Below are 18,207 nucleotides of genomic sequence, written 5' to 3'. Positions count from 1 at the left end.
TTATTTATTTTTTTTTTTATATGGTTAACAAAATAGGCTCTACAGTGACTTGGCTCTGACAAAGTCTACCAGCCATCATCTTGCTGACTGCCAATAATGAGATATGCTAATTGTTACCCACCAGCACTGCCTGCCTAAGGGCATGGCCTGATGCACTGGGCTCTCCTCTTAGATTAACTACAAATCTCTAGATTTACTGTGGTGTTTTAAGTGTTCCTAGCGAAGTAAGCTCTTAGATTTAGCTTATGAAGAAAACTTTCAGAGCAACGAAGCGAAGAGCAAAACTAGAAGATTAGTTTGTAAAACTGAATTTGTACAATTTGAAAAAAATACTCAGCATTTTCATACATTGGCAGTAATCGCTAGCTTAAACAAAAATGTAGCCTTAAAATTCCAAGCCCAACTTTAAGCATGTATGAATGCAGAAGTACTACAGAGTATCAGAGTATGTTTTTGCAGCTATCTTGTACACATTTAAAGTCACATTATTTCTCTATATTTCCTCAGGTAGAATAAACAGTTCTGAGCACAGTGCTCAGGGTGAGAGCATTATCACTGATTTGGGACCCAGAATACCCACATCTCTTTCCTTAGATTATTGCCATTATTTAGCAATGTCTATTTTTATGAGATTATCTTACCTGACCCATTTTTCAAGTATCCATTTGCATCAACGGTTGTATACATGATGTAAGGACCAGGCTGATTAACACCAAAAGGCTAAAAGTGATAGGGGAGGGAAAAGAAGCAGACAAAATTTTAGGAACAGACAAAGCTCTAGTAATAAAAATATTAAAGCAAACTTTTACAGATTAATGTTTTCTTCGGAATATAGATTATTTTGAAGTCTTGCTCTTACATTGCCCATAGCAATGGGAATTCATTTTCAAAGTAAGACTAATCAGTTGTCTAAGTACCATTCCATTTCTCATGAAGAAAGCAATACTATTCAGTCCTATGGCAAAAGTTTGAATATTTCCTATGGAGCTTTAAATATATTAAAAAACTAAAACCTCAAATTATTACTGCATGTTCTGAAAAAAAAAACAAAAACCCAATCCTAAACCCAAAACAGGACTCATTCAAGATTTTGAGAATGCTCAAAAATGGAGTTTCTTAATCTGAAAATAGAATATAAATTCAAAATTATTATCATTATTCAGCAATGTTTTATTTAATTAAAACAATTGAACAGTTAATTTTCAGGTACCAATACCTATTTTAAATAAATTATTTGGAGAGAGAAGATGTGCTTAAACATCAAAGTACAGTTATAGGGGTAAAAAAAAGGAAGGAAAATCAAAGGGAGTTGTGGATTATTGAATGATGAACCGTGTCATGTACCTATGTGAGAATAGCAGGAGCATACGTGGGGGGGAAATTATCTGTTAAGGTAGGAGGGACAGGGAACAGCTACAAGAGAAGATTTTAAATAAAGGCATTTTTCTTTTTTCTTCTAACAGTGAATTCAAGCTGGTATTATGACATCCAGTTCAGTAAAAAGACCTTTCAGATGAGTTGCAGAAAGTTCAATGAAGAAGAGATGATGAATGTCTTGCATCATGCCTCAAAAAACAGTAAGTTGTTAAGCATAAGAATAAATAATGATGATGAAAGCCAGTATCATATCTTGGAAAATAGTAATTAGCTAGAGAGAGGCATAAGGAGACAGAAAAATGATGTTAATGCAGAACTATGAAAGATGAACGTTATTTGATGTTAAAAAATGTGCATTATTATTGTCTTGGCCAGGCAATTGTATTCTGACGTAACATACCTCATGACACTAAGTTTTGTATGTTTGTTTTTTACAGTGAAGGCAATAGTATTTCAATGATCTTGACTATCAAGTGTTCAACATCTGTTGAACATCTGCTTTCTAAACCTCTTCATTTTGGCAAGTAAGCTAATAATACTACCAAAAACCTCTTACAATCTTTTATCAGAAATTAATCTGATGTCTTAAAATAGGCTTGAACAAAAGGTTGCTTTCTTTTGAAGCAGGTTGTTTTTTAATTTTCAAACTATATTTTAAGCTCACAGCTTTTGCAATTCAGCTCTGCAAAAATAACTTTGATTCCTGAGTTCCCCTTTTAGGCCTTTCTCTGTGAATATTGTCATTTGCTAATTGAAAGTTAACAGAAAACAGGTGTTTTTCAGGGTCTCTGGAGATAATTAAAAGATTTGAAATAGAATTAAGACATCTACATGTAGCTAATCTGCAGAACCATCAAAACCAGGTACATTTCTTTCCCTTTCTTCCTTTTTCTTCCTTGTACCCATGTACCCGATTTTAGCCCAGAAGTTGCTACCTAGAACCCAATAGCTGAAATTGTCCCACAGTGTTTTGCCTGGCCTTTATGACTGCCCTGATCAAGACCTGGCACATTTCATGGATTGGACATCCAGCTGTATTACATGTTTTTCTTGTACCTGACATAACCCAGCCCCTGGGATGCTGCATAACAAATCTCACTGCAGAATCAATCAATGGAGACAACTGGAGAAAGATAGTCTCAAACATGCACAACTTGGCCAGTCGATATTTGGATCACACATTCTTCTAGTCAGTAACTATCTTAGTTATGTATGTGAACAATTGTCAGCATAATTAGACCCCAGCTTATTTAAACCTAAAAAGTATTGTAAAGACATAATTACACTTACTGTTATTTTCCGAGGACAGTCATTAGAACAGAGGCCACTGAGAACTGCAAGAACAGAAAGTAAGCTTACAGTATTTATATTAAGAAGCCATCTTACAAGCACAACCTCAAAAAATCTATTAAAATATAATAATAGATGTCACGTGTCCATTAAGATAGATAAAGAAAACAGATTTTATTCATTATAACTTATGCACTACAAGAATGCTAATTTGCTTGAAGTATATTTCTCTGCAGAAATTTATCAGCTAATCACTGTTTTCTCATACCTCACTGGTTAGCTTGCTTCCTAAAGAAACATTTGTCAGTTGAAAAAAAATCCAAATTAAAACATGTTAAAACATAGCAGACTGTACATTTTACTCATTGCCCTTCTAACCATTTCAAATATACTTGTCAGAAATTCAGCTTTATTATTATTTTTTTTAACTGGAAAAGAGGAAAGTAAAGGCTTTTCCCTAAATACAGGTGGTAGCTTTAAAACTTGATTCAAATCAAGTCCCATCACCTGTTTAAGAATATTTAGAAGTGTTATTCAGAAGTATTATAAGCAGATGTGCATAATGCTTCTTAATATCTAAAGCATATGACAGTTGCTGAATTACTTGTCAGCTTGAAAAATCAGTTGACTACAGTAATGTTAAACATTTATAATCAACTAAGGGACAATGAAAGCCATCTGTTCTGTAACCTAGAACATCCTGTCACATTAAATATTAGATGCACAAAAGCTCGGGTACAAAATGTGTGGTGACAGAAGTACTAAGCAGTATATGTAACAGTGTAATAGTCTGATCAAAAATCATCCCAAACTAGTATAATAAGGACTACTTGTATTTTCTATGAAAATCTGAATGGAAATTATTTCAAAGTTAAAATTTTTAAACATCCAAATAGAGAAAAATCTATAATCTATCTATACAGTCAAAAGGAAATCTAGACAATTAACGTGAAGGTATGGCAAAGTACAATTTGAAGATGGTGCACGTATCTAATAAAAGACAACAAGCTACAAATTTATTTTGTACATTAGATAAAGATGCACGTTCAAGTGGAGCCATTTCTTCCTATTTTGATGCAAAACAGCACGTGGCAATTTGCTGTTCAATTTCACTGTGGGAACAAATAACCTGACCAAGTTCATTTGACTACTTTCATCGTCCATATACCAAATAAATGAACACAGTGCATTTAGTGATACACCAATGGGCATAAAACCTGTTTTATTATAAATACTCCCTCCCATGTCACAGCAGAAATGTTTTTAAGCTACTTTAATTTCCATTTTCTGGGGTTCCTACAAAAACATGAGCGTATCTGAGTACGGTGCTAAAAATCAAAGCAAACCTTTTTTAAGATATATGTAATACTGATGCTGAAAATTATTCTATTACCCATTCAAAATATCACACAATTGTCTGTCTAATGTAGCTTTGTGAAATGAAGCATTTTTCTAGAATGTTTTCTGCATGCTTGTCATTATTACACTATCCATACTCAGCATTATTTAAAAAGAGTACTGCTTCCATCAGCATGACAAATCATTGTAGTCTAATATGATAAAAAAAAAGGCCAAACTACAGAGTAAGTAACACATAAATCAGCCCCTAGTAGTGGATGTAATTCTGTTTACCTTAGCAGAATGTATGCTTCAGAATCATTACGTATATTGAAATAACACAAAGGCAAACAATTTCTCCACAGTGAACCTCCTGTTTTTCTTGTTCAGTTTTCTCTTTGAGTTCACTTAAAGCTTTACCTTTTATCCCTCCTCAAATATGAAGGAGAGCAGCCAAGCAATGAGCTCAAGGCTCAACACCTTTGCAGTCTGGAAGAACATGGTAGGGCATGCAATTTGAAAACCTAATTACTCTCAATTACAAATATCATAATGTAACAGTAGCCTTTTAAACCAACGCTTTAATTAATTCACATACCCTTGCCATGCTATCTGTCATCCTAAATTGTTATGTTAAGATATATTTCATGCTATGTAATACATAAATTTAGGCTGAAAACACCAAACTGACTCAGACATGGAAATATACTCTCAGAATAGATCATGCAGAACATGAAATATGCTCCATGCAGAAGATCACTGAAATGAAACCAGTTCATTTTGGCCTAGATTCGGCATCATTTCCAAAGGATATGGGAAGAGAAACTCTAGTAAATTAGGCTTGATATGACAGCAGTACGGGCAAGAGACAGAAGTCCTTGCTGGAAAGAAAACAGCACAACCATTCGAGGCACAAATAAAAATAAATATATTTGGTTATTATTTCTTGCCTAAATTCTGAAAATAGGCAAGATAAAAAGATAGTTATGGTGGACTATGTCATGATAGTCATGGTTCTCTTCTGAATTATTATGGCATACATATGTATAAGCATAATTACATTTTTATCAGATTCGTGACTAATAGGCTTCTTGCTCTAAATTTTAAATATCATGAGACATTAAAGTCTAAGTTGAAGAATAGATATATGTAGAATTATGTTGCTTTTACAGTGACAGCGCTATGTTACATTTGGAGATTAGTGAAGGTATTGTATAGAAGATTCACCAAAGGGAGCCCTTGAGTTCAGCCAAGTCCAGCCCTTTCCCTCAAAACCAGATACACTACATAGTTTGTTTAATCTAGTTGTGTAAGTCTCTAATGTTGGAAACTCTGCAGCTTCTCCAGGAATTTATATCAGTAATTCAAAAGCTACTGTTTAGGAAATTACTCTTATTCTTTACTCTTGTTTTAAGTTTGTTAATTTCCACCATATCCTGCATGGACAACAAAAAGCCAGACACACTTGTTCCCCTATGGTTATATATCCTCATGGATTGAAGATTTCTTCACACTTCTCTTTTAGAATGAATAACTCAGTTTCCCCACAGATCATAATTTTTGACATTTCATAATTAGTTTTCCTTCAAAAGCCAGAAGATTTTTTAAAGATCTAGTATTTGTCTTCAGAATTTTGCTAAGACGCAGAAGTGAAGAACCAAAGCTCCAAAATGAAAGGAAGGATTTAGACAGCCTCTAGGTAACAAGTGAGATATGACCTGCTTTCTAAGTAAAAGCACACACCCAGAGATAATGAACACTTATTTACTTGAAGGATATCGTGGTCAAAATTGCTATTAAAAACTGCTGAAGTGATATTAGAACAACAGAAGTACGGACAATAGTGGACAGAATTGCTTGGAAATTAAGTATGCTAACTTAAAACTAGGAAAAAACCCCAACCTTTGAAACCAAACAGAAATGAGTTATCCAAGTATAGATTATGCAATTTCTTTCTGCAGACCCTAACATTTTCCATGCTGTATTTTTTTCTTTTCTAGTACTGCCAAGCACACTGCATTACCATAATGTTATCATATACAGAGGATCAAATATTCACATTCCCCTCAAGATCTGATTTTGACCTCATTTTATGGTAATAACTTACCAATAACTTTAACAAAATATGCATCTACTTCAAAGTTGTTTTTTAATGTATGGATAGCGAAGTCTTCACTGGAGTGGCCCTTGCTTACTACAACGATATCCAAGATTCCCTAGAGGGAAAAAGAAAGGTTGAATTAGAAATGAGAATGCTGATTTACTCTAGATAGCATCTAAATACAGTAAATACATTCCCTTAGAGGCACAAAAGAAAAGAAGCGTGCAGCAAAGTTTACTTTTCCTCTACCAATTATAATACATTTAGTATTATATTAATCTGTGGCAATATTAGAGTGCTCCATCCACACATAACAAGGATAACACACGAGGTTTGTCTCTTCCATGGCGCTGAAAAGGGCAGTTCAAACAGAGCAAATGGAGGGTTGGCAAACTTTTGGTCAGTGAATGGGCTGCTGCTACCTGCCCATCTTCCAGAGGGCATTTCAAGAGCATGCAGACACATCCCAGTCTGAAAGCACTGCCTGCCATGTGCTCTAAAGCCAATGTTTATACAAAGCAGTGTAAGAATAACACAAAACATATACAGCAGCACAGAAGTGAATCTTTGCCGCAGTAAAGAGTTGAACTTACATCTTCGTAGATATCAAAGAAGGTTGCTACGACTGCATCTTTGATTTGATTTAGGTCAGAGAGCTCCCAAAAAACTTTAAACATACGACGTGCACTCTTGCAGCTTGCATTATTGCATGGGACATTTTCTAGTAAAAATGCTTGTTGATTGCTGTAAGACATTATGTATAAATAACAATTTACTTCCTATAAAATAATAAATTACAATATCTTTGTAATTTTGAAACCAACTGAAATATATATTCAATTTAAAAAAAAATCACTCAAAAAAGCTAGCAGATTTAAAAATACATAAGCATTTATGGTAGCCTTACAGTCACAATTAAAACTCTGATGTCATACTTGATTTAAACTAACAATATGTTAAATAAATAGGTCCAAAACAGCAGGAATAACTTTGTTCTTCCCACTTTATTCTGACTCAAGTACAAGTGTACCTATCTACTGTTTTCCTTAATCCCTCATCATGGTCTTTCAGTTTATGTACTCCCTAAAACATACTGGTGCTTTTTCGTTATTTTATGACACGAAGGGCTGGAATACTGGAATATAGCAAACAATCTCATTTTTGAAGAAGTCATCCAATACACATTAACTGGTCACTGGGAAGCACCAATGAGTGACACAGGCCTCACACGTACTCTGATGGCTAATAGTGTATACCCAATCTATGATACCATAAGATCACGATTGTCACTAGAACTGCAAAAACTTTCAGGACTTGACCAGCTGTGTATCTGATTGCTTGGTAAGTCTCAGTTACTACCCTGAAAGCCCACAAGGAACCATCACTGGGAACAGATGAAGTTTCCTCCTCTCTCTCTGAAGGGAGCCAGGAGACGAAACAGCCAGCATTCTGCAAGGCTAGCTATGCATGTTAGAGCCAAGGGCAATAATCACAAGCATTTCTTCATTATGACCTTGAACATAATGCCATTGCAGAGGGTGACACGAAGGTGTTTTTCCATATCTTAACAGCATCCAAGGCTACCAGGATGCAGTCACAAGCAGAAGCAGCTTCAGCAACTTCTCCTTACGAAAGTTTCTAGTTTTCTTTATTTCTGTGGAGAATCTGCTAATAATAAGAACTCACAATATTCACATTTCCATTCCCTCCATTTCAGAGTTAGAGGAGGGCAAAACATTTACCTTGTGAAAAAATACTTCTGATGATGAAGTAACTATGTTTCTTTGCACAGTATCAGTTAGTATTTCAAAACCTGCACTAGCATCAAATGCACTTAAAACACAATGGAATATTAAAACACTTTCCCCAAAACATTACAATCATGTTTCTTGAACTTCTGTGAAAAACAAAAAAAGGTCTTTTTCTGCCCTATGCTTGAATTTGACTGGGCCTTAATATGAAAAACCTTTCTGTAATTTCACTGTTAAAAGTGCAAGTACATAGAATTAATGCTCAGCCATAAATCAAATTAGACTATCTACAATATTTAGGACAGTGTATTATCTGAACCTGAGAACTCATAACCACAACTTAAAATGAATGTGAGCATTTAAATGTCATATATTGTATCAGTATCATGTGAAATTATCCAACTATAAAAGGTGAAACAATTTGCTTAGTTCAAGTTGTCAATTTCTCTTTTTTGTCACCCTGACATACTCTTTTAAAAAGAATTGCAGTAAACTTTTAAAAAGATGCTTTCTTTCAATACTCATTTTTCAATACTCATTTTTCAAACAGTTAAAAATTACCACACATTATTTCAAAAACAAAGATGAAAACTTGGCATTACACTTAAATACAGAATAAAGTTCAAGTCTAAATAATCCTTTTGAATGGATAGACAAGGTTATTCACTGTAGGAGACTTTTTATTCCCCTTTCCTTGGCAATGTGCATTTTATGACTTTGAAAACATCAAAATAATACCAAATGCATTGGGACAATAAGGGAAGGTATAAATCAAAGCATCATTTAGAAGGGAAATGCCAATTTCCTTTATCCTTCCACATCAGAAACAAACACAAAGACAAGCAAAAAATCTATTTTTTAATTTTATTTTTAAGACAATGCAGGTTGGCTCATAAATTCTATACCTTAAACAAGTTGTTTATCCAGCCTTGCCTCTGAGAGGCGATAAAACTAACAATGATTTAGGCAAAGATGATCTAGTTTAATTAGAGTCCTTACAAGTAGACACATTGAAAGAACTAATATATGTATGTTGAATATATCCGTATACATGTATGTTGAATATATCTATATACACACACACACACAAATACACACATACATTGATTTTCAACTGTGCCTGAGTGCCTGGAGAACTTCACACACGTGTATTATACTCAAAGCTTTTCATTCAATTGTCCATCTTTTGGTTTTTTTTTTTCCCCCACTACCTCCATATCTCCATCTTTACTACTATTTATCACCCAAGTCTGTGATAAAGTAATGGTACACTGGGGAATACAGTATCTATTTTACCAGTGAAAACACTCCCTTCGAATGAAAGCCTCACTAAAAAAAATGATTACTTAGATTACATGTTTACAATTCAAGATGCCAATTATTAGTATCTAATTAAAACAAGTTGGAAACAAATGATTAAAAAATGTTTCATCTAACTATGTGGCAGAATGAAAGATAAACATTTATAGGTTTAAATGCAGTACTTACACTTTCAACATTACAAATTTAAAACCAGAAAGTGAAAAAAATTAATAAATATAGATAGCAAATACAGACAAACCAGTAACCACAGATAAAAATATCTGTTATTCTACACACACAAATCCCAATATAGCCATAACTAGAAGGAAGAAATATTCCTAATAGCCTAAAGAGAAATCAGCAGACTGGAATTCTAATGTGGAGGCTTTCACTTAAGTCAAAAGACCATTACATGCCTTTATTGAAAATAAAGGATACAGCAGGAGATGAATCACTGTGGTCTTATGGCAGATCTATGAATATTTGAAGCTATTAATTGTTTTCTTAACTTGCTCACTAGGATGGACAGCAAGCCAAAGTTATTCCTAACTACAATAGATGTCTTTATTTCAGTGTTTTGTAGGGATTTAAAAGAATTGCTATGAAAGTACTTTCCAGAAGTATAACAAAAATAATTTATTTTAATGATACTCTTCCATCATCATGTATCAGTATATTTTCAGATGAATACAATGTTTTTTGCCTCTTTTAATTTCCTTCAGTTAGACAGCATCTAGAAGCTAGGCTTCCTAAACTACGGCACAGATTGAGGTCAAGAACTTACAAAAATGCTTTATCATTTAATCACAGTAATCAATCACAGAAATTAGATTTGTAGCTGTAGCATGAAGGGCTTCAGAGAAAGAAATAAACAGCTTGATTCAGAAGTGTTTAAAATCAATTAAATAAGGTTTCCATTTTAACTCGCTCTGATTTAAGAGGAGCTTTTAATTTAATTCCCACACATTTAACTCTCTACTCTATAACCCAGTTATACATTTTAAAAGGAAGCATTTGCTTGTATTTCTCAAGAACAGTGACTTCATAGTTCTGTGAAAGTGACATTCGACAGTTGGTATAGAAAATGTTTTCATTACTCTTATATGAATACTGGGAATATACAGTGTTAACATACAGTTTATTCCTTAGTTACCTTTTTTTTTCCAGACTTCCTCATCTCTCTGAACCTTACTTTGTGCAGCCTGTCAAATCACCTGCCAGCATTCTCAGTCCTTATGCATAATAACGTACCACTCAGCTTTGAAGTCAAGTTTCAAAATAACTCCTAAGACACACCCAACTGAATAAGTAATTTCAGAAGCAAAGAAAATAAAGACAAGTGTAGCACAGTAATTCATTGCAGTGAGACAGGCAACATCCTGGGCTTTTATAGGAGTAATTATTTATGAACTATGTAAACATTTATGTATTACTACCCTGTCCTAAGCACAAGCCTCGCAGAGAGGCTCCCAATAATATTAAAAGGTAACTTCACCCTCTGTCCACTTCTGAACTCCAGAAATCCTCTTGAAGTCCTTTTGAAATACCCTAATCATCATGATACATACTCAATACAGCCCCAAACACAAGATTTATGGGCTGTAAGTTTACTGGTGCAGACTTTTTACAATCATTATTTCAGTGATGCTGAAAAGAAGATGCAAAATCTCAACTAAGAAAGGCTATGGAGGAAAAAACACAACATTCACAGTCTAAGTGGTTTAACTTTGTCTATGTAGATTCTGGGCAGTAACAGAATCACCAGCTTCTCTGACACATTTGAAAAACAACTGTAACAACAACAAAAACAGAAAAACAAAGCAGAACAACAGGTGTACTAGTTATCTTAAGTCTCAGAAGTAGTGGCAGAGCTCTGCTGCTCGCTGCTTTGTGTCTGAATCACAACATTGTGTAGGCAGAATACAAGCACACAGCTCTTCAGTTTTAGGCATGTGTCAGTATGCAAGGAACTCAAAAATGTCAGTGAGTCACTCATGTTTAGGCAACCACTGGAAGATCTGAATTAATTGTTACTTACGAATCTAAATTCTGTCTATATACTCTCCTAAGTACTAAAGTGAGATTCTCGGTTATTTTCATTTCTGAGAATTAATTGAAACTATGAACCTGCACCTAACTTTCATAAAACATACATAGCTAGACAACCATGACAGACTTCATTTTTCCCTGTAATGCACTAGTGCAAGATCCCAGTGAGAAAGATTTTAAGACTTCATAAGATATTGATTAAAATACCTTTTAGAGGAGATGACATGAGAGAGAAAAAGTGACTAGCATTGATTATCTTAGAGCTCTTCAGGTGCTCTAAGGAAAACACAAATTGTGCAGTACTAGACAGACTAAAGGACAGGGCACAGCATACTGTGCATATCCTATCAGTAGTGAGGTTCACTGGCATTATGGTCTCTAGAGCTCTTTTAGATTTTTCTGAAAAGTAAACAATTCTATTCATCATTTCTACTGTCAAGCGAAACGACGTTCACATAAACACACATCACTTCAAGGTAAAGACAAGGACACGCCAGTGGGATCATTACCAGGTGCCAAGTGGGAGCTGCCCACAGGCTTCTCTGTTAGCTGCTAAGTTTGTCCTGCAGCCAAGTGCTATGTGCAGAACAGCACAGGCATACTTGTAACTCAGGTCAACTGTTATGCGGATCACTAACTCCTCGATGTACAACAGTCTCCCAGCTTGGATCACTACACCTGCTGTAACACCAGACTGCAGTAAGACAAAGGGCTGGAAGGCAAACAATGAAGAAAAAAGTAGAACAAGTACACTGACAAAGTTAATAGGGAACATTAGAAGCTTTTATTTTCCTTCCCTCTAAGATTTAAAACACCGTGGTATATATTCCACTGACAGCACACATTTTCTGTGCCTAATAGGTTCTGATTAATTTCAGTGATTGCAGAGATGTAGCGAGATACTGACAGCATACATTAATAAACTGAAGTTTGAAAAATTGAATCAGAAATGGTCCTCATCCAGCTTTCTCCTTCCTCCCCCGATAATAATAAAAAAATTCCTCTACTTGAAACAAACACAGACTCCTCCTGCTAATACAAATATCCCTTCTAATATAAAAAACAGGAATCTCAAAGTAAAAAAAAAGCCGAATTGATTTCTACAAACATCCTACGTGAGCACAAGATAATTTTATTGCCTCAGCTACAGTCACAAGTGATGATGATCCACTAAGTATAGATGAATCCCAGCTACTCTAAGTGGGGCATCCATTACATTCTGATCACTTAAGCATATGCAACACTAGGAAACGTTTTAAAAAAGAGAACATTTCATCTTTGAACAAGTTGCTTGGTCTTCCATAGAAAAGGATCAATTGGCAAAATAGCTCAAAAAACTTTAAGACACTTGAGCCAATCAATTGAAACTGCAGCAAAGCTGAAAGGTACTGCCATTTCCTGCTGAGGACAAAAACTGTACAAAAACATCCAAACAAATAAGAAAGAGCAAAGGAAACTATCAGCAACAGGGAAAGGTAATGAAAAATCCACAAAGTAGCCTCACTAAACATCCTGAAAGTAAGATGAAATCAAGAAAAGAAAAAAAAATGTATGTGACATACACATAGCAAGGAATCCAATAACCATGTATTCATCAGGGAAAAAGCAATTTTATCGTGGTACATTTCAGTAGTGAAGTTTAAATGAAAGAACTGTTTTGGAGGCACCCAGAAGAGGGGAAAAAAAACCAAGCTTATTTCATAAAAAAAAGTTAGACATAGATTGATTCAGAAAATAGAAGAAAATGCAGGCAAGAGAAGAATTCAAAACAAAAGAAAAATTAAGCTGAAATGAAACTAGTACTTGTAGCTTGCCTTTAATATATAGGTTGTGAACATCTATGCCTGAAGTGAAGTAATGGCAAGGATTCTTTGCACACAAGTATCTTTACTGAATATTACATATACCAAAGCCAATTCATTATTTAGCACAAAGAAAACCTTGCCAATTGTGCATCACAGCACACCATGAGAAAAAAAAATGCCATTATACAAGTGACATAACAATTTTTCGCAGAAGAAAAACAACATGATTCTACGATTTTATTTTGATTGAAATTGGATGATATGAAGTGACCAGTAACCAAATAGATTCATCTAAAACACCAAGATCTCAGAAGGAGCAAAGCACACAGTCACATACTTCAGCAATCTCCATTCAGTGGACATAAAACGGGACATGACATGGAATGGGTTTCCTTAAACTCTCAGCAGACTGGTGTTACTAGCTAACACTGCAAGTGCTCTTTTACAGAAGATGGGAAAGTGTAAGGAGACAGCCTGTGATCAGGGAGGAAAGCCTAAAATGGCACTTCATACTGCCCTGGGCTAAGATCAGACACTTGTTGTTATTCACTTGATAAAATGAACAAGATCCACTAAAATTAATAATTTGTATGACTGAAGATCTAACATCTAATATTGGTCATTACCTTCCAGATGTGTTCTTTAGTATAGCAAGGGCATCTGGGTAGCCATCCATGTTGTAATCTCCAATATGAAGGGTCATTGGAAATGAAACTTCTGATGTAGTTTTGTCAGTTTGATTTTTCACAAAGCCCCAAAGTGTGTCTTTATTTCTGAAGTCCTGCAAGACTGGAATCCACTGTTAAAGAAATTAGAAAAGAACAAATAGGTAAGAAAATCCATTTCATTTATGAAAAATACTTAACTCTATTTACAACAACTGACAATTTTGTGCTGAGTCAGGACTCTGAAGCAGTTTACAAATATTCAAGAGAAAAATCAAGATTATTTCCTAACTCTGACACAAATGTACAATGTAATATGAAATCTTTTCAATGTACTTGTTTATTCCAGAACACATGCATAAAAAACCCACAAAACTAGAAGAGGACTGTACCGTCATCAAATTTGTGAAAGTACAAAAGAAATGCTAAGTTTCTCCAGGATAAGAAACAGAACCTATCTATCTGTACTTACTTACCACAAAGGACTACACAGGTGCTAAATAGGAATTTAACTTTATTAAAATCAAAATAATTTCACAAATTGGTAAGAAACTGAAGTACAGGAGTTAACATTTCAATTCTACAGAAAAATTCTGTGCATTTTTAAAGCCAGAAGTAATTTTCTATGTCAACTAACTGATAATGTCTTCAAAAGAACAGAAGTGTGGCATCCTAGAGGATCACTATCAGCAATGTCAACAGCACTTAAGAGCATGTGAAATGTCTCTTGCCCAAGCCCTAATTTAGCTATTTCAGGAACCAGAATGAGATCCCTGACAGCACTGTTTCCTGCTGTGGAGAAACTCCCTCACTATTCAACCCTGCACACAGCAACATTCCAGCCATACAGCAATTGTCTGCATCGCTTGGACTGCTCTCTTGAGATTCCATACAATCACATACACATTAGAAAAGCCCCCAGAATTATTTAGAACATCCATTAAGCTGAACTCTTTCTGGTTATCACAGACAGCTTGGAAGCCTGGAATAGATCAACTAGACATGCCTATAATGCATTTCTGCCTGCATGAGTCACAGTGTTTCCAACGTTAAGAAGATCCATAACACTACCTCAGAAATCTCTTGAGATTATACATACTTGTAAGATTCCACCCCTGCTTTCCAAAACATGTGTACCTATTTAGTTACTGTTAGCTGCTGGTTTGAAAAATCTAAGAAAATTATATAAATTTAAAAAAAAAAGACAAAATTTTCAAGGGGTGACTTGTTACCATTTATTTCTCATGAAAAAGATCAATGATGTTGTTGCCGAAGTACTGTAATTTTGAAAAACAGATTGGAATCAGAACCACTAAATAAAATATCATTTTTACTTTGCATGGAATGATCAACAAAGCCATTGCATTAAAATATATTTGTATGTAATCATGTACTTTCTGTATCACCCCACATATGGTAACACTATTTTAAAGAAACAAAATTCAAAATGAAATTTTTAAGATTCTATCTAAATTTGTACTTTTTTTACTCAAGGATTCATAAAAAAACTATTTCACAACTGTAAGGTCTAAAATGAAATGCAAAGATATAAATCAATAGGTGAAGAAAACAACTAAGTCAGCAACTACATTAGTCTGTAGCTACTGCAGATAGAGATAAAAATGCCTGCGATGGCCAAACACCAACCATGGTATGATACAGTGCATGGGATTGTACTTAAGGTCTGGTAGCAATTCTTCTGGTTGCTTCTTTCAAATGTTAGTACATCTCAATCTCTGTCACTCAAATGTAACTTGGCCTGTCCTTTGGCCACATCATCCAAAAGAAAATTTATCTCAGTTTAAAAGATTAAATCATTATGTAAAGTAAAACCTACGATGAAATAAGTTCATCCTTGAAGAAATCATTCTCTTAGATCTGCTTGGCTTTCTAGTAACCATCAGCTGTGCCAAAAACAGCACAAGAAGTAAATACACCACAGACTGACAGACATCTATCAAAACAAAATCTTAACAGAGCAACAACTTCAAAGCTTGACATGCCACTGCATGCTTCTCCACAGCATAACTGCTCAGAACCACAAATTCTACAGATATCTATTTTCAATTGCTACACATTTCTACTTATTACATCATATGCTATCATGGAACTGTCTTAACTGTTTTTCATTTTCTTTCATTAAATGTCACAATGAACAAGCAGTGATAAGGAAGGACAGAATCAGATCCAGTTAATGTAGTAAAAATTTTTGTAAATCACAGCCATTTATTTTTTGAATAATCACTTCTATAGGAAATGATCACCAGTATATCTATCACTGGTATATTCCATCCTAGTTACGCTTCCTTAACTAGTTAGTAACCGTGTGCTTTCCTTTCCAATACAGGATAATTTTCTTGTGGGTAGGAAAGTATGTTATAGACTGTGGTCTAGAAATTTTGACTTGAAATGAGAAAATCTTCCCATAACCTGGGGCTGCAGAACATAACAATGTTTCTTGAATGAACACCAATATGCTCACCAATAAATTCTGAGACGTACAACAGAGAGGTTCTAACTTATGAAAAAAAAGAATTCCTAATTTGTCAGTAAAGAAATAACCAGTAATTCATAATATGGTTAGGAAAAGGTATGAAATACATTATAGATTTCTATAAGTACATAACAGTGAGTAGTGCTGTAAGCTATAGGCAAGGCATTTACAGGACACTGTGCTTTAGGTTCAAATAGTCAGCTTTAAACAAAGTAAAAACATGCATTAGGGCAAACAAACATTAGGCTAAGCTGTGAATTACGACTGTATTATAAAACAAGTGGCTGTAAGTACTTAAATAGATCAGCACACACTTAATAAATTAATACACTGTAACAAAATATGCTGAATTAGTTTTATGACTATGTCATTCAAAACAAGAAATATCTTGCCCAAAGCTAAATGAGTTTATTAGAAACCCAACCTTGAAGAGTAATCCTCAGATATCATTTGGAAATGTACTTTGTTACCAACTATAAAAGATACTGTAGAACTGTGGGTTAAGAGATGTGGGCTGGTTTAACTTGGTGATTTATTTATTTATTTACAACAGAAATAACTCCCTAATTTAAACTGAATTGAAGACACTTATTTGAATTAATTAGCTCTATTTCCAAACCTTAATGGAATACTTTCATCTATTTTTTTAAATCTTTTACTAGAGCAGCTTTGGCGCTTAGGTTGCACTGTTCTGTACTCAAGAAGAAGACTCACCAGAAGTCTCTGTAACTTTTTTGGGTGTTTTCCACTGTGAATTATCCATTATATAGTTTTCTAGGTATGCAAGCTTTTTTGCCAAAACCATTATTTCATAAATAAAAAATACTTACATAAAAATATTTTACACAGTATCTTCACAGGTGAAGAAGTTTGACTACTCAGAAGAGAAAATGTGTTTTTCTTATTTCACATTAACTCAAAACACAGCATTTTCCTTCGCCTTGACAATTTTAAAGTAACAATACCTGATCCATTCCTAGCTTAGTTAAGTAGATGGCACTTTTTTGACAGTTTACATCTTCACATACTGGTAACAAATGTTCACTTTGTCCATCACCATCTGCCAAAGAGAACAGAAAAAGTCCACTTGTATTTGTGAACTCAAACTCTGCATGCAGGAGATGATCAGCTGGGAATTATTTATTCATTTGAAATGTGAAAAATTAGACCAAAATAAAATAGATAATTAAAAAAAAATCCTTAGCCATTGTAATCATCTAATTTGGGTCCTTCGTTTGAAAGTCATCTTTGCTCATGTATTTTCATGTTGATCCATAGCAGAGAGGAAGTTTTAGATTTTATTTCTGACATTAAGTAAGATACTTAGAGGAGCAAATACTTAGTAATTTTCTCAGTCCACCTGGGGAAGATTATGTTTTCTATACATCTAACACCACAAACCCACCGTACAAACTAATATAGTTTTTCAACACATTTTCAACTCCTGCACTGTCAGGAAGACTAAGCCTCAGGAGTCCACATGTAATACATTAATCTATATTAACAGGTAAAAACAACAGAGGAAAGTTGTCTAACAGAATGGCTACTAAGTTCCAGGCCTTCAGAATTAGGCAAATCTGGGTAAATTACAGATCTTTAACAATGTTCTTCTGGCACATTTGTTTCCAGTAACTTCAGTAGAATGATGACCTTTTACGTGTTTAAAAATACAATATTTATTTGCCTTTAGAATTCTGACAGTGTATAATAACAAGCAGATTGATTTTCCATTCTCTGATCCAGGAGAAATTCCTATGCTCACATTTTATGATTTTGACCTTCCAGTCTTTCCTAGCGTATTCCTCGTATGGGCTGAGTAGTAAGAACAGTGAAACAGCTGAATGTAAGCAGCCAGAGAGAAATTAGAATTGCTGCTTTAAAGATTAGCACTGCAAGTCCCAACTGTAAACAAATATGTCAAATATGACTTGTTAAAGAGATGCTATACTCCAGTCCAGAGAAAAATATAGACAATCTGCCTTTCCAGGCTATGTAATTAAAAAAACCCAACAAACAACAACCGTAATACAAAAAA

General features: G+C 34.4%; 1 protein-coding gene across 1 annotated transcript; it reads right to left on the bottom strand.

Moving 5' to 3' along the window:
* LOC100550296 (T-cell immunomodulatory protein) lies at positions 1-17,308 on the bottom strand (the record flags this gene model as incomplete). The annotated part of the gene is made up of 6 exons (XM_010717783.3): positions 1-720; positions 2,668-2,711; positions 6,113-6,221; positions 6,700-6,850; positions 13,640-13,812; positions 17,138-17,308. Coding segments are annotated over 6 exons (744 nt in total), but the record flags the coding sequence as incomplete, so codon positions are not given.
* Positions 17,309-18,207: the final 899 nt, after the last annotated feature.

This window comes from Meleagris gallopavo, chromosome 13 (assembly GCF_000146605.3).
Source record: "Meleagris gallopavo isolate NT-WF06-2002-E0010 breed Aviagen turkey brand Nicholas breeding stock chromosome 13, Turkey_5.1, whole genome shotgun sequence".
NCBI classification, from domain to species: Eukaryota; Metazoa; Chordata; class Aves; order Galliformes; family Phasianidae; genus Meleagris; species Meleagris gallopavo.
This window is presented reverse-complemented; position numbering and strand designations above follow the sequence as displayed.